This window comes from Pieris napi, chromosome 20 (genome assembly GCF_905475465.1).
Source record: "Pieris napi chromosome 20, ilPieNapi1.2, whole genome shotgun sequence".
Lineage (NCBI taxonomy): Eukaryota > Metazoa > Arthropoda > Insecta > Lepidoptera > Pieridae > Pieris > Pieris napi.
Window position 1 is genome coordinate 4,140,193 of NC_062253.1, and position 25,575 is coordinate 4,165,767.

General features: G+C 32.4%; 2 protein-coding genes across 4 annotated transcripts; one reads left to right on the top strand and one right to left on the bottom strand.

Moving 5' to 3' along the window:
- Nucleotides 1–827: 827 nt before the first annotated feature.
- Nucleotides 828–17,361, bottom strand: LOC125059937 (histone deacetylase 6). 2 transcript variants are annotated; one of them, XM_047664642.1, is made up of 19 exons: nt 17,197–17,361; nt 16,980–17,123; nt 16,334–16,423; nt 15,680–15,810; nt 14,760–14,943; nt 14,265–14,464; nt 13,978–14,046; nt 12,934–13,126; nt 11,720–11,779; nt 11,224–11,417; nt 9,138–9,388; nt 8,587–8,668; nt 6,289–6,435; nt 5,295–5,418; nt 4,341–4,562; nt 3,621–3,746; nt 2,479–2,608; nt 1,567–2,219; nt 828–1,375 (listed from the first exon to the last, which is right to left on the bottom strand). In XM_047664642.1, the coding sequence occupies exons 1-19, from the start codon at nt 17,197–17,199 to the stop codon at nt 1,157–1,159; spliced, it is 3,222 nt and encodes a 1,073-aa protein (XP_047520598.1). In that variant the 5' UTR covers nt 17,200–17,361; the 3' UTR covers nt 828–1,156. The 2 variants fall into 2 exon arrangements, with proteins under 2 accessions (XP_047520598.1, XP_047520597.1); XM_047664641.1 differs by lacking the exon at nt 11,720–11,779 and adding an exon at nt 11,828–11,887.
- A 630-nt stretch (nt 17,362–17,991) lies between these two features.
- Nucleotides 17,992–24,430, top strand: LOC125059960 (methyltransferase-like protein 25B). 2 transcript variants are annotated; one of them, XM_047664680.1, is made up of 6 exons: nt 17,992–18,177; nt 18,367–18,803; nt 19,027–19,429; nt 20,816–20,925; nt 22,100–22,287; nt 24,173–24,430. In XM_047664680.1, the coding sequence occupies exons 1-6, from the start codon at nt 18,082–18,084 to the stop codon at nt 24,250–24,252; spliced, it is 1,314 nt and encodes a 437-aa protein (XP_047520636.1). In that variant the 5' UTR covers nt 17,992–18,081; the 3' UTR covers nt 24,253–24,430. The 2 variants fall into 2 exon arrangements, with proteins under 2 accessions (XP_047520636.1, XP_047520637.1); XM_047664681.1 differs by having other exon boundaries at nt 18,014–18,177; nt 18,719–18,803.
- Nucleotides 24,431–25,575: the final 1,145 nt, after the last annotated feature.

Below are 25,575 nucleotides of genomic sequence, written 5' to 3' on the forward strand. Positions count from 1 at the left end.
AAAAAAATCAATGCTTGTTAGTTTGTTTATCTGGATGATTCAGAAATATTACTGTCAGTTGTAGCGGCTCGATCATAATTTATTCAAGACGGGCTCTTGGAGAATAAAAGAGGACATATAACTTGATATGCTTTATTAGTATAAATATTAAGCAATTTGGCACAAATACTACAAGTGCAACTTTACATTATGTAAGGTAAAACGTTTATTAAACAATACCAGGCCCGTATTCCTGTTCGTAACCAAGATCATGTTCTTAAGTACTTAAAGTCAAATATTTTTTGACATCTTTAGTTTCTTTTATGGAATATGGGCCTAATGATTTGTAAATAGCAAAGTTATTATAACGTGCATATTTCAGTTAGGCGCCAAAGCGGTGCTAATTCGCATGTACAACTATTTTAACATTCAACAAATTTCTAAATTACTTACAATTGTTTGATTATTGTTACTATATTTAAATCTTCTTTGTTTACATGAGAATTGGCATCATTATACACTATGTTTGTGGCTATTATTAAATGATTAAATAAATTAAAACATTATTTACAACAAATAATACTAGTTGACCATAATCACAGTATGTTAGGTTTTTTTAAATGCAGATCAAATCACAACTATTACATGATGTTATTGTACTAACTTTTTAAACAAAGGTCAACAAGTTACGCATGCATTAAGTTGATTTTATTGCCTAATGAACTATTTTGGAATAAGAGTCCCTACACAAATTAATGAGTTATTGTTAAAGTTACAAATTTATGTTTTATTGTCGATATGTACTTAAAAGTATATAAATATATATAAAAGTTAGATTAAAAAACATGTAGTAACACAGAATTTATAATTAATAACCAATAGGCAATCACACCAAGAAAGACCATAATCTAAAATGCAAATCAGACAATGTAGGTTAAAACACTATTGACTCCATTAAATATAAAACCAGATTTTCACTTGACTTATCTAAAAAATTATTAAGTTATGAATGTGTAGAATATTTTGATAAACAGATAAAACTATAATATAAAAAAATATAAAGAAAATTGTCTACATATGAATTACCTAATTTTAAAAATAAGTGTTATGTTAATAACATTTTAACAACCTGAAAGGAATTAACACAAAAATCGTTACCCGGCCCGAAGGACCAATTTTATGCCATATGGATACCGTCTTTATAGCACCAGGGCATTTCTTCACCGAATTTGCATTTGTGCGCATTATTCTTGGCGTCAAAGAGCAATGGATTGTCAACATATGCATCACAGGGATAGCACCATACGGAGAGGTCAGCGAGAGAAAGAGATAGAGGATGATGCGTGGTAGAATAGTGCGCTGCCATATGGCCGTTTATATGTCGACCGCAGGCCGTCTGTAACAGAAACATCACTTGTATTAGTGTGTTGCAATATAACAACAGCGATTAGTTGCGATAATTTTCTATTAAGGAATCAGTGAAATAAACCAAAATGAGTTTTGTTTGGGCCCCATTAACATTTCTCTTAAAAACATTAAGGAATATAATTGTTACATAGTAGTTTTAAATAACAAAGTATTACTTACAATATAGCAATGAAGGCAGACCCAATTTTCAATAGTATGATCACAGTCAGTACATTTAACGCCTTGTTGAAACTTCACATCGCTCGGTATTGCGTACAATGAATCCAAATGAGGACATCCCGGTAAAGGTACTACAGCAAACATTTCTCCATCAACTATAGCTTGCATATTATCCGATAAAAAATCTACTAGCGTCTTAGGTTTGGAACTATCAGTTTCTGGACTCTGGTCCTTCGAGCCGGAATCTGTATTTTTTGAAGTACCCTCGCCTTCATCATCCGTACCGCAGTGTATGCCGTCAGTGCAACCTATAGTTAAATTGGCTAGTCCATCTTCTAACGTCGATTTCGGTGAGACATTGTCTAGAACATTTTCGATTGGTAAAGCCAGTTGAAACTTTAGGTTTTTCCAATACTTTTTGTGTACTTTGATCACGTCGTTTATTGATTCAATAGCTGAATAGTTGCAACTTGCGTTTGGGTCGTAATGTGTGTAAATTGGGTCGCCTAGAAGAGCTTTGGTACACATAGCCATAGCATACGAGATACTGGTTATGTTATAACCACCTTCCAGACAAAGTATGACACGGCCACCAGCTAGACTTCTGAGCATGTGAGTCATCACTCCGTAGCATTCTGGTGATACTTTGCAACCTGAAAGTAGAAATTATGTATTACAAAACGTATTAAAATCTTGTTTTTTTTTAAACTTATATAAAGTACATTACATACATACAAAGATATAAGCTACTTTTTTTATAGTGAATGTAATTTGTTATTAATGTAATGTGGTATCAATATGAATTACTGTAGTTTATTTATTTTGATACTATGTATATATAATAAGGCTTTAGGAAATATATACTTTCAAGTTTGAGAAAAAATTCGCGTGTAAATTATAATAAAAAAATACCTCCGATTGGATCTCCAAAACAGGCATCAAAGCCGGCTGATACCAGAACAAGATCGGGATGGTACTCTCTCGCTATCGGCATTACAACTTGCGTGAACGCCGCTATGTATTCTGCGTCTCCCATACCGCGCTATTAAATACAAATGTATTACATAAGAAACAGAAGCAAGAAAATCTACCAAAATTATATTTCTACGCGAAATTATATTTTTAAAAAGTTCAATAATGTATATGGTTATTGTATTTGTTATTATATACCCATATAGTGTAATCCTTTTTGGCGTTATTTTTAAATACTCCTAAACGTTATATAGAATTCTGGTTAAATAAATAATTATAAATATATATTGAATTAGTATAACGCGTAAACAACTGAATATTTTCACGTTTATATAAAGGAAAAAAATTGGAATTGCTTTTATAATTATTAATTAAATAAACATTCTATATTGATACTATATAATTTATTGATCGAAATTATAAGAGAAAAATATATTGTTGTTAGCATAGATTATGAGTACGCTCGCCTCGCTAGGCAACAAAAATTGAAAATTCGATATCGAATTATACGAAAATTCTGTATTGAATAGTATTATTCTATTCCATAGATGTGTGTGATTTTTGTCACGATATCTATCTCTACACATGTTTCCGTTGAGTATAACTAACACCCACGGAACGCCGCTCAAGCTTCATACAAAAAATTATAGCTATTTGTTTGTAAAAAAAAATTAATAAATTAGTTTTATAACGTATATTCCATTGAATTCTTTCAATGTGCTTGCACTGACTGTGTTTAAATATAAAGTAATAATGTCAGACGACGGTAGTGATACCAATTTTGTAATAATTAATCGCGTTGAATCTGCAACATGTATATAAATGAATACGATATACTATAACACGTAAATTTAAAAGCTGAAGCTTAAATATCGACTCCCGGGGGGGGGGGGGGTTTCCCTCAGAGATACGACCTCCAAATGTGGCCTTTATGGGAGGCGTCAAAGGCCGGCAACGCACCCACTAAAAATGGGTGTCTATGGGCTGCGTAGACTGCCCTTTTTGGTCGTCCCGCAAGCTCGATTTCCCCCCTATTAAATAAAAAAAAAAAATTTTGTTAAGCTCTATTTTGAAAATCCTACCTTATTCCAGGGAATATTAACGTTGAATCCTTCGCCTTTCCCAGTTCCAACCACTGTATGGTCAGCATCGCGTGATTGCGGGAAGAACGTGCCATTGTCGTAGCGATGTAGGGATACGTATAGGATCTGAAATATTTTGGCTATTCATTAACCTGATGGTTTATCTGGTGAGGTTAAACTTTAACTAAATTTATAAACAGTTATTCATAAGAAAAAAATGGGTTTAATTATAAATTCAGTAATTTGTTAAAATGTTACGATAATGGCTTCAGCGTGCGACTCTCTTCCCTGAGGTCGTCGGTTCGATCCCCGGCTGTGCATCAATGGACTTTTTTTCTATGTGCGCATTAACATTCGCTCGAACGGTAAAGCAAAACATCGGTAGGTAGCCGGCTTGGCTTGCCTTAGACCCAAAAAGTCGACGGCGTGTGTCAGGCACAGGAGGCCTACCTACTTGCCCATTAGATTGACAAATGATCATAAAACAGATATAAAAATCTGAGGCCCACACATAAAAAGCTTGTAGCGCCACCTATTTATTTATATTATAACAAAAGCGAGTCGAAAAGTTAACTAGATTGATTCAACAATTCATTTAGATGTATATACGCCCGTTGCCTTATAAAATTTTTGTAACCTGGTTTTTTATTTTATATATATGTTTTTGTTTAAGGTAATAAAGCATAAATAAATGAACCAGCAAATAAAGTTAGAATTAACCTGCTCGTTGTCCAACGTAATACTCTGCGTCCCATTCCCATGATGTACGTCCCAATCCAGTATTAACACTCGTTTTACGCGTTTTAAGGCGTATTGTGCTGCGATGGCCACATTGTTGATGAGACAGAAGCCACAGGGTGTGCTTTTATCCGCATGATGCCCGGGTGGACGGACCACGCATACTCCGGATCCGGCTTGCCCGGATAGTACCGAGTCAACCATCTGTTGATAAGAAATACTCGGAGATTATTACTAGGAATTAATATAATTGTACTACAGGCTGGAAATAGAATTTTATTACTATCTCAGTTCTTTTCAATACATACTTCCTATTAACATGGAATGGGAATAAGTAAGAAAAAAAACTGTAAAAATAGCTTTGATAAGAGCTTTTATATGCAAAAGAATATATGAAAAGTGCTCCGAAAGATATTAGAAAATCTCAACTAATATTATAATGTTAATTTAATTAGTTAGACATATAGTATGTTAGACTTTATTGTAGATATTAATGTCATCATCACTTTGATCTATTGTCAATAGTTTAGACTTTAGGCGATACAGGTATTGTTATTGATATTTTTATCCCACCTTGGGTTACATTATCGAAGTTTTCATAGCTGACTTTTTTAATAATTCTGTAGCCTAGCAAATAGTACACAAGAACAGAGTGTATTCCTCCTAATAGAGACTGTAAGCAGTATTAGACACTTTCTTATGATTAATCTCATTTTGAATGAGATTAGACTTAAATTACTTATATCTTAAGTTAGGGTAGATTGTAATGTTAATGATGTTTGTGTAGACAGTTTATAAAAAAAATATCTATACTCTATTGGTATTAAATATGATTCTACTGGTGAAAGAATTTTTCAAGTATTGGAGCCTATTTAATTCAAACAAAAAACATCATATCTTTCCTCTATAGTCTATAACATTATTATAAATCAATACCTGCAAAACACATCCGGCTGCCGTAGTAGCGCTCTCTAGCGAGTCAGGATGGAAATACACGGAATCGTATGTGTCCTTTGTATTGTGGAGCTCTCGAAGCTTCATCGATGACAAGTCTTTTAATCTAAATAATGTTTTATACCAATCAAAATTCATACACACACATAAAAAAAGGGTGCGTGTACTTATGTATGCGCGTAAGAAGTTATACTTCTTTGGCATTATTAAAAATAGTTTTTGATTGCATGCAAATAAATTAAATAATCAAAGACTGGAAAAGGAGTCATTATAGTCAATAAAGTTCAGTTTACATTTGAAAAATTAAATAAATAAATATTTATTATTATTCTCTTACATTAAGTGTAACATAAATTCTATTATTATTCGAATGTTGTTTTTAAATTATGTCCAATGCCGTAGCATCTTCCGTGGGCAACTTCATTCTGTTAATAGTGTCGCGGTGCGCGCGCATCGTAAAATTTCACTCTCATCAATTTTTCATGACGCGCCTAAAGAAGGTATAACTTCAAAAATAAATAAAAACTTTATTCATGACAGATCTAACGCTAGTCCCCGAACCCTGTGTTATGGGTAACTAGAACAATTCGTATCTAAAGACACAAACTCTTGAGATTTCTGTCAAATATGAAACTTTATACAGAAAAAATGTATAGAAGAATACGGGCCATAGTTTCCGACCAACAATCTTATAAATTCTAACTTAACTTTGCTTTCATACAAAGTTAAAGTAAAAACTTATTTAATATTTCAAATATGCTTTTTATAAAACACACGGGCAGGAGGATCACCTAATGTGAAGGTGATATCGCCACCCATGGACGCCCAATGCCAGAGCGAGTGCGTCGCCGGCCTTAAAACGCATACGTTAATAGCCTCACCAGAGTTTCAAGAATCAGAGTCGAGACTTAGCGTTTTACTACTATGTGCTTAGTGTCAAAAAACTAGTAAATTTGACTTGACCCATAGTCAATACCTGGTAAGATGTTTCTCCGAATGCACTGCGAGTATGTCTTCATCGGTGGCACATCTCGCTGTTAGCAAGTGCACGCGATCTATAAGACCAAAGTCCATATGTCGCTCGTGGACACGCATTATTCGTTGGGGACATTCCACGTGACCCCTAAAAGAAGAAGGAAAGGGAAACTATAGTATAAAGATTATTTCTGAAAGTGTATGTGTTTGAAAACAAGTTTCTCTGAAACTCAACAGCATTTGGGGTATATTTCAACTTAGGAAACAGTCCAAACTTTATTGAATTTGAAAATAAAATTGATAGGTATTTGAGGTTCATGTTTTTTATAAAAAAAGAAAATTGTACGGTTCCTGTATATAATTAGAGGATTTTAGTTTTACTCTATATTAACCACTCGCGTACGTCAATAGAATAAAGCGAAATAATGAAATGTTAATTGCTTTGTAACGAATGAATGCAATGTAACAGTTGAACATACACAGTTGGCTATACTCTCGGGGCGTAACTACGACGATTTAGGAAATCGCCACGCTTATAAAACTAAGAAAGCCTTAATGAGCAAAATGTACATCCTTGGCTCGTACAAATATATGAATCTTTATTACACGTAATAAAAAAGGATGTATAGTTAATAGAGAAAGCACACTAGCCCTCACACTAGGATTCCCTGTGTCATGGGCAGCTAGTCTCTTCCATTTGACATATTACAGTAATTGACATAATAAATTCTACATAACACTTACAATTCTATAATTAAATTACTGTTGCACAAGAAGAATACTTTCCGTTTCAACATAGGACAGGTTGAGAAGAAGTTATTTAAGCTTGTTAGTGAATGAATTGCGGCTCGTTTCAAAATAAGATTACACGAGTGTTGTAATACCTAATTATATGCAGTTGCATACACTAGTTTATTTAATCTCATGGCTATAGGTTTCCAAGTCATAAAGTTTGGTAACATTTGTCGTACGCTTTTCTTAATTTTTAAGCAAAAGACTATTCGTTGAGTTAAATTTTCATCGATATCGTCGGTGTTGCTTGACACTTTTGCTACTAAAGTTTTATCCAACAAAATATTACTCAAATTCATATGTACGAAATAGCACCAAAATGGAAAGTCTGTTATTGGTCTATTGGCTCGGAACCAGCTCGCTCACCACAGATTATGTGCACGTAAATTGAATTGAAACCTCCTTGGTCGGAACACATTGTATAGTGCTTTTCATGAAAGAAGTCCCGCGGTGATTTTTGGAACTAAATTTGACAGGTCGGCAATGTTGTCATTCGTCGATGTTATCAAGTTCGTTTGTTGTGGTAGATTTTTGTGACTTTTTAACTAGCTTAGTGCATTTTAAAGATTGATTACAATGCCAAAAGTTGTAAAAAGTTCGGCTCGAGAAATGATATTAAAGGTGAAAGAGTTCTGTGAAGCAGAACATAAGAATCAATGTGTTTTAATACCACTAAACAATGTTCGGAAGAGAGTTGCCGCCATAACGGGCACTTTTTAGAGTTGCCATTTAATAATTTTTTGCTGTATTCATGGTACTTTTATGATATAAATTCGTCTTTGCGACAAAATTTAACAAATACATAACGTGATGAAACTAGGTAACTGTAATTAAAACATATAATATTACATATTACATAAGCATTATAAACTTAAAGTTATTATTATTTTAAATTATTCATAATTTAATTGCAGGTGTGTCAGAGAAAACTGTAACAAGAATTACAAACGAAGGTATTGTAACAACAGCGGCATGTACTTCGAAAAAAATTGTAACCCATCAATTATGCAATAAAACTCTGAATAAAAAATTGTATTGCTTTTCTTTACCCTATTTTCTCATATTTTCCCTGTAAGTAGGTAGAACACCGCTAATATAAGTAAATAAAAATATACTTTTTACATAATAGAAATATTGTTTCATCGAAGTATGCAGAAAATAATATTATTTGATAAATTACATCTGCTAGATGTAAATAAAATAGGTAAATTTTTTACTCATAAATGGCAACATTACGGCATGCGATTGCAGCGCCGCGTCTGGGGGACTTCTTTCATAAAAAGGACTATACTTTAATAATTAAAAAAATATTTTAAAGCATTGTTTTATTAGGTAATTTAATTTTTAAATTTTCTTAAAGATGTATTTAAATAAAATATGCCAATAAAAGTCTGTATTTCATTATACAATTAAAAATATTACCGAATGAGATTATAAAAAAATGTTTTTACTTTTTTACGTAGCTAGCAACTTTTTTGTGAAGCTTATTAATTTAATTGATACTTACGGTTCACAAATATTTTTATGTTTCAGCATGGCCTCATCATAAATGTAGCACACTGGATACTCGGGCAGCGTTAAATCAGTTGCTGAAATAAAAAAATCCACTCAAAACTTATCTTTTATATATTTTCTTGGTGGAATAACAATAAGTGATACCTGTATCTTATGTTCCATAATAAACATATTTTATTTTTTTCATATGTACTTAAAATGAATAAACACATTTTTATTGAAGTCAAACTTCTTTAGGCGTGACTAGGGAGTAACTCAGATTTTTTCTGACGGAAGTAACGCTCTGTGTAGTTTCCGCTATATAAAAATAACAACGATAGCGCGTTTTATAAGTCCGTCAGCACCATCTAGTGGTGCATTATTTGAACTGATTTAAGTCAGTTTCTTGGTAGTATTTATTTAGGATAGCATTCACTCGTTTTATTTATTTTATATCTGGTATCTATTTATGAACACACATTACAATAACAATCTCAAAACAAAACCTCGAATTTAAAAAAAAAAATCAGAAAACCAAAACTTATCAAAGACTTATAAACTTACCTAACTGCAACTGTCTTAATCTATCTGCAATATTCCTTTTTGTTTCAATACTTTGTAAGGGATAACAATTTCTTGTTGGATATTTATCCGGTCTGGTTTCGTCTCCCTCCCACTTCACTATAACAGTATGTTTGTCTTTATCAACGTCGCAGACGTTCTTTACATCCGAGTACATGCTATATGTGGGTTGGTAGAAACACTTCCAATGATTTTTGTGCGCATAAATACAGTTTAAGATGGATTCTTGAATTCTGAAAAATTTTAGTAACTATAGTCACACTTTTTCCCACAAATTTTCGCCTTAGAAAGTCAACATTGCCAACATTATTTACTTTTTTTTATAGAATAGGAAGCAGACGGAGAGACGAAGAGAGAGCTCGCAAGTTCTTTGTCGGCCTTGAAAACACAACTCTAACCCTCAAATTCAGAGTCTAGACTGCTAAGTATGACTTCCAGATGTAAAAAAACAGAGTTTGACACGGGAGACGTACTTTGCGCGTTGAAATTCTAATTTTTTCGTAAGATAAGACTGCTTTATTATGCCTATATTAATAGGCAACTTGAAATAAAACTTTGACAAAGTTGTATTATACGTGTAAATTATATTATTAACCTTTAATAAATTTAACTGTATATACAAGATTAACTGTAAACATTATGCCATCAAAACATAATGTGTAAAAACTCTGACAACTCAGTTCTTCTACCGTAAGTTGTGATATATGTAATACCACGTCAATTATTTTATTCAGTCCCTAATTAAGGGACCTTCTGACTTAACTTGTTACGAAATTAGCTAACCAAACAACATCTTATAGCGATCATATCAATGTTACAAAACTTTGAGGTTTTAAAAAATACATCAGCTTTATCGACATTGATTTATTTACTGCATAATTAAAAGTTATTTATGCAGTTGGAGTACCTAGAAAGCCTAACTGAAATCGCAAAACAGTTTTCCCTTGATTTATACGCTAAATACCATTTTTTTTCTAAAATTGAAGCATCTATGTCTGCTAGAAGTGCCAAGCTTTGATGATCGGTCAATCAGTAAGTGACAAAAACTAAGTAATTTGACTAAATATAAAATCCCTGATTCGTAACGGATATTCAGGCTTCTAATTTTATCCATAACGAAATTAAAGGCGGTCGAAAATGGCCCGAACTGTTTCGAGAAAAGGATGGTACGGCTCTGTCGCTTTTTTGCCCCAGATAGGTCAACTAGGATACAGGTAGAACTTTAGTGTGCAATTCTCTCTACCTTGAGGTCGTATGTTCAAATCACGGCTGTAAGTTTTCACTTTTCTTACTTAGGTGCACTCACTCGCTCGAATTTGAGCATACCTTAAGACGCTATAGTCGACAGCATGTGTCACAGAAGATTAATTACCCAATAAATCTATACAGAAATTTGAAGCCAAGAACAGAGATTGTTGCACGCCTCATTAGCGGAGCGTGAGGCAGTGCTCTACTCTCGACATGTCAAAAAACCCAGTCTTTCGAAACTTGAATAGCTTTTTTTCTCACTAATATAACACTTACAGGATAATATGAGTGCACTAAAATCGAGTTAAATAATCTATCAAGCACATATGGTATTTTTTATGAACAATTATTTTGTTTAACATAGTAAATAATAACATTAAAATCAATCATTCTTGGACGTCCGTCAGTCTGTGTTTATAGATCCATGTATGTGGCAGAGAAATTGGTCGAAAAATTTATCGTGCCAGAATACTTTTTTTCTTATTATATAAAGTTATACCCTGGGCTGATTCCTAGTTAATATTAGCGTTCTAAGTACTGTCGTTCAATTATAATTTGTAAAAAACTAAAATACCTACGACTGTCTATTTTTGTATCTCTATATGTATATACATTTATTTTAGTATATTTTTTTCCTCACCTTAGAGTTATGGTGCCACTATATATTTTTTTATTATATTACTGTATTTTTTTTTCAATCATTCATTTTCATTTTTTATTTTTTTTTGTTATTTTGTTTTAGATTTTTTTTTTAAATATGAATGACCGCTATGAGGCGTGCACTTTTGGATTTTCCAATTTTTTTTAAAATTATACTCACGAGTCCGTGGGCTCAGTAAGAGCTTCGCCCATGGGAGGCGGGTGACCTAGCAGCGTTCGTAAAGTTAAGGCAGCTCCTTCCGCTAAGGACGTAGGGCAATACCCTCCTTCTAACACGACTCCAATTCGGGAACATACGCCCATGAGCAAATGCGTCAATGTCGCATAACACGCTGGTGTTATCAGCATCTCGCCCTGTAATATTTTTTTAAATCGTTTTTTCAATAAGTAAAAATAACCTTAAAATAAACATATAAATATAAAAATAAAAAATATTAATGGTTAACATATTATTTATATTAAAGTTTAAAAAAATCTTATTAATAATCTCCTTCAGTTTTTGAAGTCGGTTAAAAATTAACTTTAATTAAGTCTTTTTTTCTAGTTTTAGTTTACCTCATTAGCGAAACTCTTGATAATCATTTCCTTAAATACTATACAGCTGTATGATTTAACAAGATCTATCTAAGGTGTCAACTGTCAATGTCAAAACGTACTTTATTATCCCCAACGGCGGCGTCATACCCGGCTGATACGAGCACGAGTTGTGGGGAGAACTGAAAGAGACGGAGATATGGACTAATAATGTGTGAGAGAGACAGTACCTCCGGACATCCGATCGCTGCGTCGTAACCCGCCGATATCAGGATCAGCTCCGGTTGGTACTGATGATAACACATTTATTTTATATTAAAATGAAACTGAAAAATACTGGGCACAGAATTATTCTATTTAAGCTTAAAGGTGCTACTGTCATACCCGAGGTCGTTAAATAATAAATAAATCAGTGGCGCTATAACCTCTTTAGGTCTTGGCCTCAGATTTCTGAATCTGTTTCATGATCATTTTTTAAATCTAATACAGGAAAGTAGGTGATCAGCCTCCAGTGCACACGCCGTCAACTTTTTGAGTCTAAGACATGTCGGTTTCCTCACGATGTTTTCCTTCACCGTTCGAGCAAATGTTAAATGCGCACATAGAAAGAAAGTCCATTGGTGCACAGCCGGGGATCGAACCTACGACCTCAGGTATGAGAGTCGCACGCTGAAGCCACTAGGCCAACACTACTCTTGGTCGTTAGAATCCCTTTAATCTCATAGTGGATCTTTCTATATGCCCAATTTTATAGATATTATATACACGTGTGAAAATGACTATAACTTAATAAGGCGCAGCGCTACCAGATCCATACAACTTCCTCACAATCGCCCGCAATATCGCAGCACATAACTCCCGAGGGGAATCTTTGTGTTGAAGAAGTCCCATGGATCTGCTAAGCATCCGCGAATATACAATATAATTACATAATTACGTAGAAATAAAGAAAATAATAGCCAATAAGTAACACAACAAGGTTTCTAAAACGACTCGGTGAAAGGTCTCTTTGGAGTATATTCCTTAATATAAGATACACCTTTTTTCTTCTAGGTCTAAATATAAGTTTTTTTTTATTTTTTTTTTTATTTTAAGTTCGTTTTTCTACGCATATTAGTTGCTGATATAAAAGAAAACATTGTCAGGAAACCAGCACATCGAAGACCAAAAATCGAGTACGTTATAATCAAATGTTTATAAAGAAACATCCAGGACTTTTTAAATATTACAATCATTAGAAGCATACAAATGTTACAAAAAAACAGAAATGACACAAAATAAATGATAAAAATTTGTATAGGAACAAATTTATCGGAGCATTTTATAAATTGTATACCTCAAAAGCCATCGGTAGGAGTAACTGGTACCATATAGCAAGGTAGTCGGCATCTTTCATCCCAATTTGATTCAGGGGAACATTGAAGTTAAAACCCTCCCCCTTTCCTTCGCCGATGTAGTCGAAATTGGATTGACGCAAATTGGGCCAAAACGATCCGTGCTCATAGCGATGTATCGAGAAATATACGACCCTGTAAATAGATATTTAAATAAAAAACATAAATCAATTTATTATTTTTTAACTTCTATCTTCTCCACTTTTTATGTAACAGGGGGCAAACGGAGGCTCATATGATGTAAAGTGATACCGCCGCCCATAGATACTCATATTTTCAGAGGGCTCGCAAGTGCATTGCCGACCTTTAAGTAATAGGTACGCTCTTTTCTTGAGTGATCCTATGTCGAATTGGTTCGGAAATACTTCAGTAGGTAGCAGGTTCCACATAGTGGTGGTGCGCGGCAAAAACTGCCTTAAGAAACTGCTCAGTTGTGGAACGATGGACGTCGAGGTGATACTGCTGGTATTTCGTGTTCTGCCTCGGCGTCCGATGATGAAACTTTATTACGTTATAAAATAAAAGTGATCGAATAAAATCCAATATTATTTACTGACTTCAAAAAAGTCCTTCTGGTAAGATTCTTGCCCGTTTGCCCCCTGACTGAATTAATATGATCTTCATACCCCGTACCGAAATAAATTATCGTATAATTAAGTGCATTTTGGAACTCGGTTCAAAAATTTTGTTAGATAAAAAAATGTTGACGCTATGTTGACGACGACGAAAAATAATCTATAAGTAGGTATAGATTATTTTTATTGTCTAATTAAGTCTAAAGTTTTATGACATCAAGGTAGTAATACACATTTATTTTTGATCCATGGATAGAAAGGCCATACACGAATACTTAAAAGGCCGGCAACCTACTCCCGCGGCCTTTGGCATTGACTGTGTCCATGGGCGGCGGGCGGTATCATTTAACATCAGATAAGTCTCCTTCCCGATTACCCTCGGTTCTATAAAAGCTAAATGTGTTAACAAACCTTGGATCGTTATAAAACATTTGTTGTGTTGCTTGGCCATGATGTACATCCCAGTCAACTATAAGTATTCTGGAAACAATTCATTAAATAATATTATTTATTTTGTTTTTGTTTTGTATTGATATAGATTTAAATAAAATATATATAAACTTTCTTAGGAGACTGTGTACAATAGCATTATTGCCTTGAGTCGATAAAATTTATTTTAATGATAGCGAGTAATTGGATAAGAATTTGCCAAATTTGAGGGTAGTTATTTGAAAGTTGATTATAAAATTTGCACCTACCTACTAAGTCCGTGTTGAAGTGCATGTTTAGCAGCAAGTGCCACATTGTTGTATATACAATAGCCGCAAGGCTCCGCCTTCATAGCATGGTGTCCTGGAGGCCTAACAAATGCTGCTCCATTCTGTATATCCCCTTTTATTAAGTGATCGACCAGGTTTATTGTAGAACCCGCTGCTATGAGAGCCAGTTCGTGAGTACTCTGTAATGTTTAATCTATGCATAATCTATATCAACAATGAGATTCATACACCTAAAACATATTAGAAGCATTTAAAAAGTGCTTTTAATAAAAATATAAAGAATTCACTAGAGGAAAAAATATATTAGAAGTCTATCATTACTGTGACAGAAATATATGTACAAAAGCAATGTTTTACGGTTCATACATATTTTCGGTATAGTGTTATCGGCATAAATTAGAATATATTTTTTTTTTATTAAAAATAAATTATTGTAATTATTAAATAATCTCTATTATCAAGTATAGCACTCACTGGGTGTATGTAAACAGCGTCATAACACGACGATATATCCTCTAAATATTCAACATCATTGTTCCGGTGAGTTTTCTCCATCATAGAATAAACAGATACATCATGTAAATTTAAAATTTCTTCTTTTGATGCAGCCCGGGGACTTATTTCAGTACATTGTTCTATTAAGTTTAACTCGTGACATCTGAAAATAAACAGTTAATTTTAAATAAAGTTTACAATTTTAAAAAAAACTAAGTGATATAAACGCAAATTGAGTATGTAAATAGATTTATAATTAATAGACCATCAATAATTAAGAACATGACAAACCAAAAGACGAACATTAACCACTTCCATGACTTATTTGTAATTTATTGTACTTAGTTATCTAAGAAACATTCAAGGAAGCCTTAAAATAAAACATATACAGTGTAAACTCCATGTAACGTCCCTCGATTTAACGACAAAGTCCCTAAAGCGCCGAAATCACTCGGCTTTGGTTGGTTTAGCTTATCTTCCATACAATGACACACTCTACATAGCATAACCCCCCCCCCCTTCAATAACGACAATTAAATAATAAAAAGTACTTTTTAAGTTGCCAAAATTAGTTAAAACTGCAGAACTCTGTAGGTTCTTTTGTCGCTTTATTGTCCTATCACATAATAAACTCAACTTACTCAACTGTCGGCATCATACGACATACATACATTTTTATGTCATTACTATCACTAGTGTGAAATAAACTTTTTCTTCTTCTTATACAGATTTTTCTTCTTTCTATTTAACGACAATTCTTTGTAACGTCAAATTATGCACGGTCCCTTGAGTGTAGTTTTATAGAGTTTACACTGTATATTCAAATGTATGTGACACTAAACTGCCAGGACTATACACAATTTTTGTGGTTACATTAACTATAAACATTTTCTACATACCTATTAATGACACTTATGAGTCGCAGTGGATTTTCTGGATAGTTCTCATCCCACAAACACTTATGTTCTACCATGCGTGGCTCAGTAACAAAACCTGTAGGACCTTTTACTTTGGTCTTTGCATCCATTGTCTAAATAAAATAAAATCATTTGATGAATAAAAAGAGTGTTCTGATGCATAGTTGTAATTGTCACTAGGACAATATTGAATACTATTATTAAGTAAGAGCAGATTCACAATCGATAGCCAAGGCAGTTTCCAAACACCTCCAATAATGCATTCTAAAATCTTCAGTGTCATATTTTAGAATATTAATCAAAATTAAATCTAGTTCAATAGCTGTCAAACCACTTTTCCGTATGGAAATTTACATATATGACAGTATTCAAGACGAGTATAGACTTGTGATATGAATTAGAAAATGGACCTCAAACACCTGTAATCACGTTTACCCATGTAACAAGTGAATACCTTTACAGAATATTCCATAGTTTATTAGAAACAATCAGAGGGATATACCCTAAATAGGACTTGAAACCTGTATAGTGATGCTGTCAAAGTATGGTTGCCTATGTTTGAAAATATATCAGAGTATCCAAAAATGAAAGCTGTTTTGTATTAATATAAATCAAAACTTAGTCAAAAGTACTTACAATTTGATAATGATCCCTCAAAACTGTCTCTACCGTTGTTTTCTTCTTCAGTTGTGCTTTTCTCTTTGCTGCCACAACAGATGCTGAAGGCTGACAAACACAATATCAACTATTAATTTGCAAATAAGATAAGGAATATGCAAATAAGTAGGTATAATCTCATTATCATATATTATGTAACAAGTCTGTACACACAGTAATTTTTATTTTATTTATTAATTGACACAATCTAAATTAAGCCTTGGAGTACCCTACCTTTTACAAAAGGAGGTTTTAAAATTTTATGCCACTATGTACTAAAGTATTTTATTTAATTTCATAGCACTACAAAGGTTTACAAATGCCTAGATTATTATTAATAATAGCCCTATAAATATAAAATATAGAAGATATATTAAAGAATTAAATAGCCATTATAAAACTTATATTCTTAATAAGAATAGAGCATAATACAAATTATAGTGTCATAATATCTACACAAATAACAGTTTATCATATAGGCATTTGTATTTTGTGTAGGTGTATTATTCTTACATCATACTTGTATATATTAGCTGTATATGTAGTACATAAAGTAATTCAATGTAGTTAATTCTGATAAAATGATTACAATTGTTACATTGGTAACAATAAATGTTATACATACTTTCGAAGTAGCGGCTGTACGGGCACGTGTTTGTATTTTAGCTTTTCTTGCACCATTTCGAGTAACAATGCTAGATGGTGGTTGTGTCTTCTTAGCATCTCCACCTGACTGGCGTCCAGGTACTGTTGGCGGTGAAGCTGAAGACTGTTGTGATGCAAACAAAATTAAATAAGGATTTTTTTTATATTTCTAAAGAAAGAAGTAAAAGAATATTCACCATTATATATAAGGTTAGGTTAGAATTCTTCAGTACAATTTTAGTGCCTCACAATAAATATGGAACTTAATATTCAAAATATTTAACTACATTCTCTTTTGGATTTATTTATTTCAAATCTAAATACAAATTACAAATTTTACAATGTAAACAAAAGTGACAAAATCAAATACAGTATAAAAATCTACGCAGGAAATTTACATTATATGACATTTCATCATGTCAATTGACTTTATCTAGAGACGCTATCACCTAAAATCTATGACCACTATGGTCCAATGAAAGTAACCAAATGCTTATGGGCCCAATGTGCTTTTAAAAGAGATCCTAATACTCTTGACTTGTTAAAACTGAATTCTGGACGATTAACAGCTTCGGTTAGCGTCATATATGCAGTAAAATATTACATAATCATAATAATACAATTAAATATAAAAACCTTTATTCCTGTAAGAAAAATCTTATTGAACTATGTATTCTGTACTCATTTCGTATTAACATTTCCTTGATCTGTGATCTTTTAGCTGGCCTAAAGGGGTAGATACCAGGCCATAAAGTCCAAAAAAAAAATACTAGGTTAAATTGATAAATTATCTTATCTAAATCAAAACAATGCGACAGCGATGAGCGAAATCGTTTCTAACTCTGAGTCTGAGAAATGTGTTTAATTTGTGGTTCAGGTTATTGGAGACAACAATTTGCTTACATATTTGCTCATACCTTTAACCTTACAAAATTTAAAAAGTGAATAAACTAATAATATGTGAGCGATATTTGAATCTAGTTATCTACAACTTTAATGCAAATTTAGTATATATTATCCCTATAATTGCTTACTTAAAATTTATTTTTAAATTTTTAAAAATTGTGATACATCTTAAAAAGATGAATAATTCTTACGAAGATTCCGTTAAGACCGGTATTACTGCATCTTTAAAGGTGCTACAATGTTATAGATGGCTGCTGGATTTATATGTTCTGGTAAGTATTAATACCAAATACTTCAGATGATATTGAATACATATTCTTGTATGGTATAATAGTAACTATATACTTATTTCCAATAAATAATCTTTGGGATGGGAACTTCTTATTATGTCTTATTTTAATATTGTAACACAATGTCCAAGTAAACTGTTTTTATACATTACCTGCAAAATATTGTTTCAGGATTTCTTTGTTGATAATCATTGGAGAATGTTACCCAGATCTTGGCAAGACAGCTTTTATGATATTGATCTTAAAACTCTTGGGCATATTTTAATGGGAGTACCAACAAACCAAATGCTTCCATTGTCATTTCTTGCCCTCTTAAAAACCTTGAATTTTTTATGTTTACCTAGGCAGGGTACTTATATAAATGAAGTGTCTTTTGTATCTGATAACTCAAAGTTCAGAAATTTATTTCTTAAACATGTTAAGCTCAAGAAGAGACATGAGATAAGTTTAATGGCTAGTGTAGTACACAATGTAGCCTTAAAAAGTAGTTGTAATTCAGTCATTGACTTTGGCTCTGGTCTAGGTCATCTAGTACGAATGCTCTCTTATAATTATGGCCTGCAAACTGTTGGAATTGAATGCCAATACAAATTGACTGACGATGCTAGGTCAGTATTGGTATGTATGTATAGCTTTAATTAATGTTATACCTTTTTGTAGACTTGTTGCCTTATAATATTAAATAAATAATAGGAATAATTTCTTGTATTTGTTTATTCATTCTTGTTTCAGATAACAGAATTACTATTAAACCTCTTTTCTAAAAGCTTTCAGTTACTATTTCATTGCCTCAAGGCAAAAAATATTTTTTTGTTATATGTTATGTTCCAGAAAGTTGGACTTAGAACTGGAATACACAGCAAAAAAGTATTTAGATGAAGAAAAAGTAAAACATTTACCAAGGCCTATACACTGTAATGAAACCTTGTCCACTGCTGATCAACTAGAAAAGCTCGCTATATCATCGAGTATTAGCAATCATGGGTTGATTGGGTTACATCCTTGTGGGGATCTTGGGCCGCTGTTAATCAAATATTTTGTGCAATATGATAGTGCAAAATTCATATGCCTTGTTGGTTGTTGTTACATGAAGTTAAGTGACACAGGTTACCCGATGAGCCAGTTTGTTAGCAGGCATGATAATAGATTGTCATATCCTGCGAGAGAAATAGCCTGTCATGCAAATGAAGCCTACTTTAACAAGCTTTGCAAGGGTGATTATAATCACTTGAAGGTTTGTGTTTATTTATTTGTATTTTTATTATTTTTAATAAAAGTCCATTTCATAATTATGAAATACTAGCTGACCTGGCAAACGTCCTTTTGACATGTATATCCTTTATAATAAAAAATAGGGGTTGATCGTAGAGAGCTGAAAATTAGGGGTTGTATGTGTTTTTAATGCTGTATCAAAAAAAAAATTAGGGGTGGACTACCCTTAACATTTAGGGGGATGAAAAATAGATGTTGTCCGATTCTCAGACATACTCAATATGCAAACAAAATTTCATGAGAATCGGTCAAGCCATTTCGGAGAAGTTTAACTACAAACACCGCGACACGAGAATTTTATATATTACTAGCTGATCCGGCGAACGTCATTTTGCCATGTATGTATATCATTTATAATAAAAAAATAGGGGTTGATCGTAGAGGGGTGAAAATCCTAATTTTCACCCCTCAAATACATACAACCCCTAGGTTGTATATATTTAATGCTGTATCATAAAAAAATAAATTTAACTAAAAATAAAAAAAGAATAATTTAGGGGTGGACTGGACTACCCTTAACATTTAGGGGGACGAAAAATAGATGTTCGATTCTCAGGCATACTCAATATGCACACAAAATTTCATGAGAATCGGTCAAGCCGTTTCGGAAGAGTTTAACTACAAACACCGCGACACGAGAATTTTATATATTTGACTAGCAAACTCGGCGAACTCCGTTTCACCACCAGATGGCTTCGTTTTATGTAACATGGTTATTGTGCCTTACTCGACATAGATAGGTATAGTGTGTCGTGGACTTTTTTGTAGATATTTATAAGATCTACAATTACTTAGAACATTTTATGGTTCTATCTTTAATAGTTTAGGCAGGGTACGCAAAATAAGTAACTTTTTTGGTTAATTTTTTACACCTTGTGTCCGAAAAACCCTAATATCTTACGGAACCTATTTTTGTTCAAAATTAAATATAGCCTATATTACTCGTGGATAATGTAGCTTTCGAATGGTGAAAGAATTTTTAAAATCGGTCCAGTAGTTTATGAGCCTATTCATTACAATCAAACAAACAAACAAACAAAGTTTTCCTCTTTATAATATTAGTATAGATAAGCTAGATACTAGAACCTATCAAACCTCTTGATTATATGACTTATGTGTTATGCTGTGGTAGTGGTTTACAAGCATTTTTGACATTTTATTCATTCTTCTATACTTATATTCTGTGCCAACTGTCTTTCAATATAGTTTCAGTTAATTTTAGCAAGAAATTAGTAGTAGTTTCCAGGGTAATTCCAACTCTAAAGTAAAGTAAATCTTACATCAAATACCAATGAATACTATTTATGTCAAGAGATTTTATTTATGCTAATAGATAAATTTGTTTTAGGTACACGCATTTCGTGCGGCCCTAGAGAACATGTTGATTGACTACGATCCGAAGTTGAAGCATTCTCCGATCAGAAGTGTCAAACATACAGACAATATGGCATTTGAAAGGTAAGGCGAATCTAATGATACTAGCCAGTAGCCACTGTCGTGAAAAAAAATTGTTTAGATTTAGTTTAAAAAAAAGGGGGTACTTATGTACGCGCGTAAGAAGTTATACTTCTTTGGCATTATTAAAAATAGTTTTTGATTGCATGCAAATAATTAATTACAATTAAATAATCAAAGACTGGAAAAGGAGTCATTATAGTCAATAAAGTTCAGTTTACATTTGAAAAATTAAATTAATAAATATTTATTATTATTCTCTTACATTAAGTGTAACATAAATTCTATTATTATTCGAATGTTGTTTTTAAATTATGTCCAATGCCGTAGCATCTTCCCGTGGGCAACTTCATTCTGTTAATTTTGTGTCACGGTGCGCGCGCATCGTAAAATTTCACTCTCATCAATTTTTCATTACGCGCCTAAAGAAGTATAACTTCAAAAAAAGAGTCATTGTTTGTTGGTTAACTGGGTGTAGACCAGGAAGGTAGGGAGCTGCTGATGAGCAAAATATCTATGTATATGATTTGCTCATATGGCAGACTTTTATAATAGCGATCATTATACGATAAGGAATATTAAGGACCACGTCTGCCACCATAATAGCGCTGCGTTGTCAATTGACCCGCCTTAAAAATGTATAAAAATACAGGTATACTATATCATTTGTTCGTGTCTGCCTATGCCCTATAAGGCTGATGTTTAGAAACCTTGTCAAAATGAAAAACATCAACATGACATCTAGGACTCTGACTTTTCAAGTTATGAATTTAAATTTTTTGTTTATAATTAAAAATATATAGTATGTATGTCACCGTAAAATTGTAAACACCGTTAGATTGTAATCTATCGCGAGATTGTGAACTGTCGAAAGATTGTGAACCTCAACGAACTGCTTACAATTTAACGTATTATTATTCCGTAGATTGTAATCTATCGAAGTGAAACCGTCAAATTGTGACACGGATGACGGATCGCACCTCGCGCGCTGATTGGTTGAACGGAATATACCCCGCGCCACCATATTTGTTTGTTGTCGAATGTAAATTGATTGTTTTGATGATCTAATCTCGCGAGATAGATTACAATCTAACGGTGTTTACAATTTTTCGGTAACATATCTATATCATCTAGGTATATCACAGTTGTAGTTTCATAGAAATAATTTTCATTTTAGTTACTGCGCTATTGCATTGGAGCGTCTATCCTTGCCGCCCGCGGAGTCATTAAACGCAGCGCGGTACGGCAACCTCGCACATATTCACTGGAAGCGAGTGGTCGTCCTCTACACGTTGCGTCTCGCTCTGGCACCGCTCGTTGAAACACTTATATTGTTGGATCGACTTTATTACATGATTGAACATGGTGAGGTTTAAAAACATATTTTTACATACATACATTCATATTTGTAAAATAAATCAAACCTTATACCATGTTAATAATTTTGAATAAGACCTTAGGGAGCGTTCAAGTATTACGTCACGCAATTTTTGGAGATTATTGACCCCCCCCCCATGCGTCGTAAACGTTTTTCTGTACCCAAGTATAATAAAACGTTTTGTGACCACCGAGTGACTCTTTATACCTAAAAGTTTAAACTACTGGAATGTCGAAAATAATATTAACAATAGAGCGTAATTCAATCCCGGCCCCGCATCGTAACGTTGTACAAAAGGAAAAAAAGGTTGCGTGTACGTATGTACGCGCGTAAGAAGTTATACTTCTTTGGCATTATTAAAAATAGTTTTTGATTGCATGCAAATAATTAATTACAATTAAATAATCAAAGACTAAAAAAGGAGTCATTGTAGTCGATAAAGTTCAGTTTACATTTGAAAAATTAAATAAATAAATATTTATTATTATTCTCTTACATTAAGTGTAACATAAATTCTATTATTATTCGAATGTTGTTTTTAAATTATGTCCAATGCCGTAGCATATTCCGTGGGCAACTTCATTCTGTTAATTTTGTGTCACGGTGCGCGCGCATCGTAAAATTTCACTCTCATCAATTTTTCATAACGCGCCTAAAGAAGTATAACTTCAAAAATTCGTTGCGTAATACCCTTATTAAGATTCTGAGTAAGTAGACCTTGTATGAGGCAACAGGGATAAATTTTGATAAAAAAGAAATTATTTTTTAATACGTAACATTTATTAAAATTTAATACACATTATACATTGCATATAATACATATGTTGCACACAATTCTATACATGATATTAACTAAATACTAAAACGCAATTGGCACAATACGTGTAATTTATTAAATAAATTTATACTTTGGAATGCATTGAAAATAATTGTGTTACGAGACATTGTAATTTTATATTGACGCGGAATGCTTTAAGATTTTGAATTCTTAATCAATTGGATTTTTCCGCATTCTTTTATTGAATTTTAAAACTAAAGAAATAGAAATAAAAAAACATTGAAATTATAGAATTTTTTAAAGCATAACTTATAGTCTAGTTTGAATATGTAATCTTTTATCAATTCTGACCATTAAACAACTTAACGCATATAAATCATTGATATACAAAAAACCCAAGATGCACCGTCTCGAATAAAAGTAACGCTCGAAAGTGTCCCGAAACACTATTTCTGTTCCTTTCTATAACAGTATGTCTATAACAGTATATGTTACAAGCATATATTATTGCAAAATCAACCTTACGCGAATTGCTTAAAGTTGTTATTACAACGCAGTTTATACGTACATAAAGCAATAAAATTTTACGACCGACCGTGGTCGGTAGGACAAGGTATTGAGTGGAGTCGAACATGACTTTTTTATTTACAACTATTTAACATAATTTTAAATTTATCCGACTTTTCGGGTTCTTTACAGCGTGCGTGGTCACGGTGACTGAAGACAAAAGGTGTTGGATGTTAAATAGTTGTAAATTTATAATAATACATAACTTTAATCCGGTTAAAAAGTTTTTTCTTTAAATTAAATTTTTTTTTTAAATTGGCTACCTCCTGACCTACACTTTATATAGCGTAAATATATTTGTCAAAAACTACACAAAAAAGTTCAAAAGTACATAAATTTATTTATAAAAAAAAAACAAATAAATAACATCGACTCCACTTATTACACGCGAGACTATTTGAAATGAGCGCACAATGTAGAATGTTGCGTTCATTTTTTGAGGACGTTTTTTAGACGTTGATTGTGCATCTTGGGTTTTTGTATATCAATGATATAAATATAAAAAGAATCTATCTTTTTGGTTTCAGGTATTCACTGCGAGATACATGCAGTGTTTGATCCAAATATTTCGCCGAGGAATCACATAATGATTGGAAAAAAACTGTAGCTTAAATGTATAATAAAATTGTTTACAAAAATATTATTTTTATTATACTTAATTGTCACTAAAACCACACATGACATTTATTTTGGTGTTATACAGTTACGACTAAAATTGGTCAACATCTGTCAAAAATTAAACTAAAATGATTACATGAATTATACTATTATTTAGCACTCAATCGCGTAAACCTAATAAAATTATTTAAAAAAAAACAGGTGATATATATTTAGACCTAAATATACGTTTCGGTTTTTTTATATAAAGATATTATATAGAAAAATTGGTGCGTAAAACTGATGTTGCTCAAATAGTGTGGTTTTCAAATATGTTATAGCTGAACTAAGAGTCGTATTTTTAATCGTAAATTAATAACTTTATTATATTTTACTTATTCATAAAAACTAAATCAGTCACATTGTACGCTTATAAAATTCAGTAATAATCTGTATTTATATATCTACAGATTAGATATACAAAGATAACAAGTTAGGGGCAACTTGAAGATGTACAGAGCATTAAAAGTCCTTTTTTTGGAACTGTGGGGTGAACCTTTTTAAGAATTAAAATTGTAATAATAGTATCTGTAAACTCTAAAGTAACGACTCTGAGTACGGGCATAAGATATTTAAAGAAATTGATTACATTTTTACAGAATATAGTGAAAATAGAAGAATGTGCATAGGACGAGATTTAAATTGACCGTAATTAAATAGGAATATTTCTTAATAAAACCTATCTAGAAGAGGATTTTGACAATGGACTATTTAAGTTTATTTTTAGTTGATTTAAAAAATCTTAAGAATTGAAATTTTTTTCATCAAAAAGAGAATTTACCGTTTGTTGAAGTTTTTCTTGCGAGTCTTGATACAAGGTACCTACTGATACAGATGTACAGTGGCCAATTGAAATATAACGTTAAAGTTAAAACAGATTAGAAACAAATATTTTTTATAAAGCAACATTATTCTGTCACAGTATATCTGTGGCTTAAAGAATTTCATTCTCTCTGATCCAGACACGCATATTTAGCAATTAATTAATCAAAATTTACTTTCCAAGACCACTGAAATATCAAGAGATACAAGCTTTTTAGTATTAAGTATATTAACAGAAGCATTTCTGAGATGCGCTGTTTGGTTAACATTTTGCATATATATCAACGATTTCATTTAGCGTTTGTATTTTAACGGTCCATGGGATATTAACACCCAGATCATTACTTATTGTAAAAAACTAATTCAGTAATATGAATAATTAGTTTTTTATTATATAGTATTTGCCAGGATACACACACAACTAACAAAAGCGCACCAGCAACAATTTAAG

What these genes read in the sequence shown, in the direction of transcription:
- LOC125059937 (XM_047664642.1), bottom strand. An exon ending in CTCATAAGTGTCATTAATAG is followed by an intron (nt 14,944 to 15,679) that starts GTATGTAGAAAA and finishes GTTTATTTTCAG; the next exon opens with ATGTCACGAGTTAAACTTAA. An exon ending in ACGCTGTTTACATACACCCA is followed by an intron (nt 14,465 to 14,759) that starts GTGAGTGCTATA and finishes TAAACATTACAG; the next exon opens with AGTACTCACGAACTGGCTCT.
- LOC125059960 (XM_047664680.1), top strand. Translation starts at nt 18,082, where the DNA reads ATGAATAATTCTTACGAAGATTCCGTTAAGACCGGTATTACTGCATCT. An exon ending in TGCTGGATTTATATGTTCTG is followed by an intron (nt 18,178 to 18,366) that starts GTAAGTATTAAT and finishes ATATTGTTTCAG; the next exon opens with GATTTCTTTGTTGATAATCA. An exon ending in GTGATTATAATCACTTGAAG is followed by an intron (nt 19,430 to 20,815) that starts GTTTGTGTTTAT and finishes AATTTGTTTTAG; the next exon opens with GTACACGCATTTCGTGCGGC.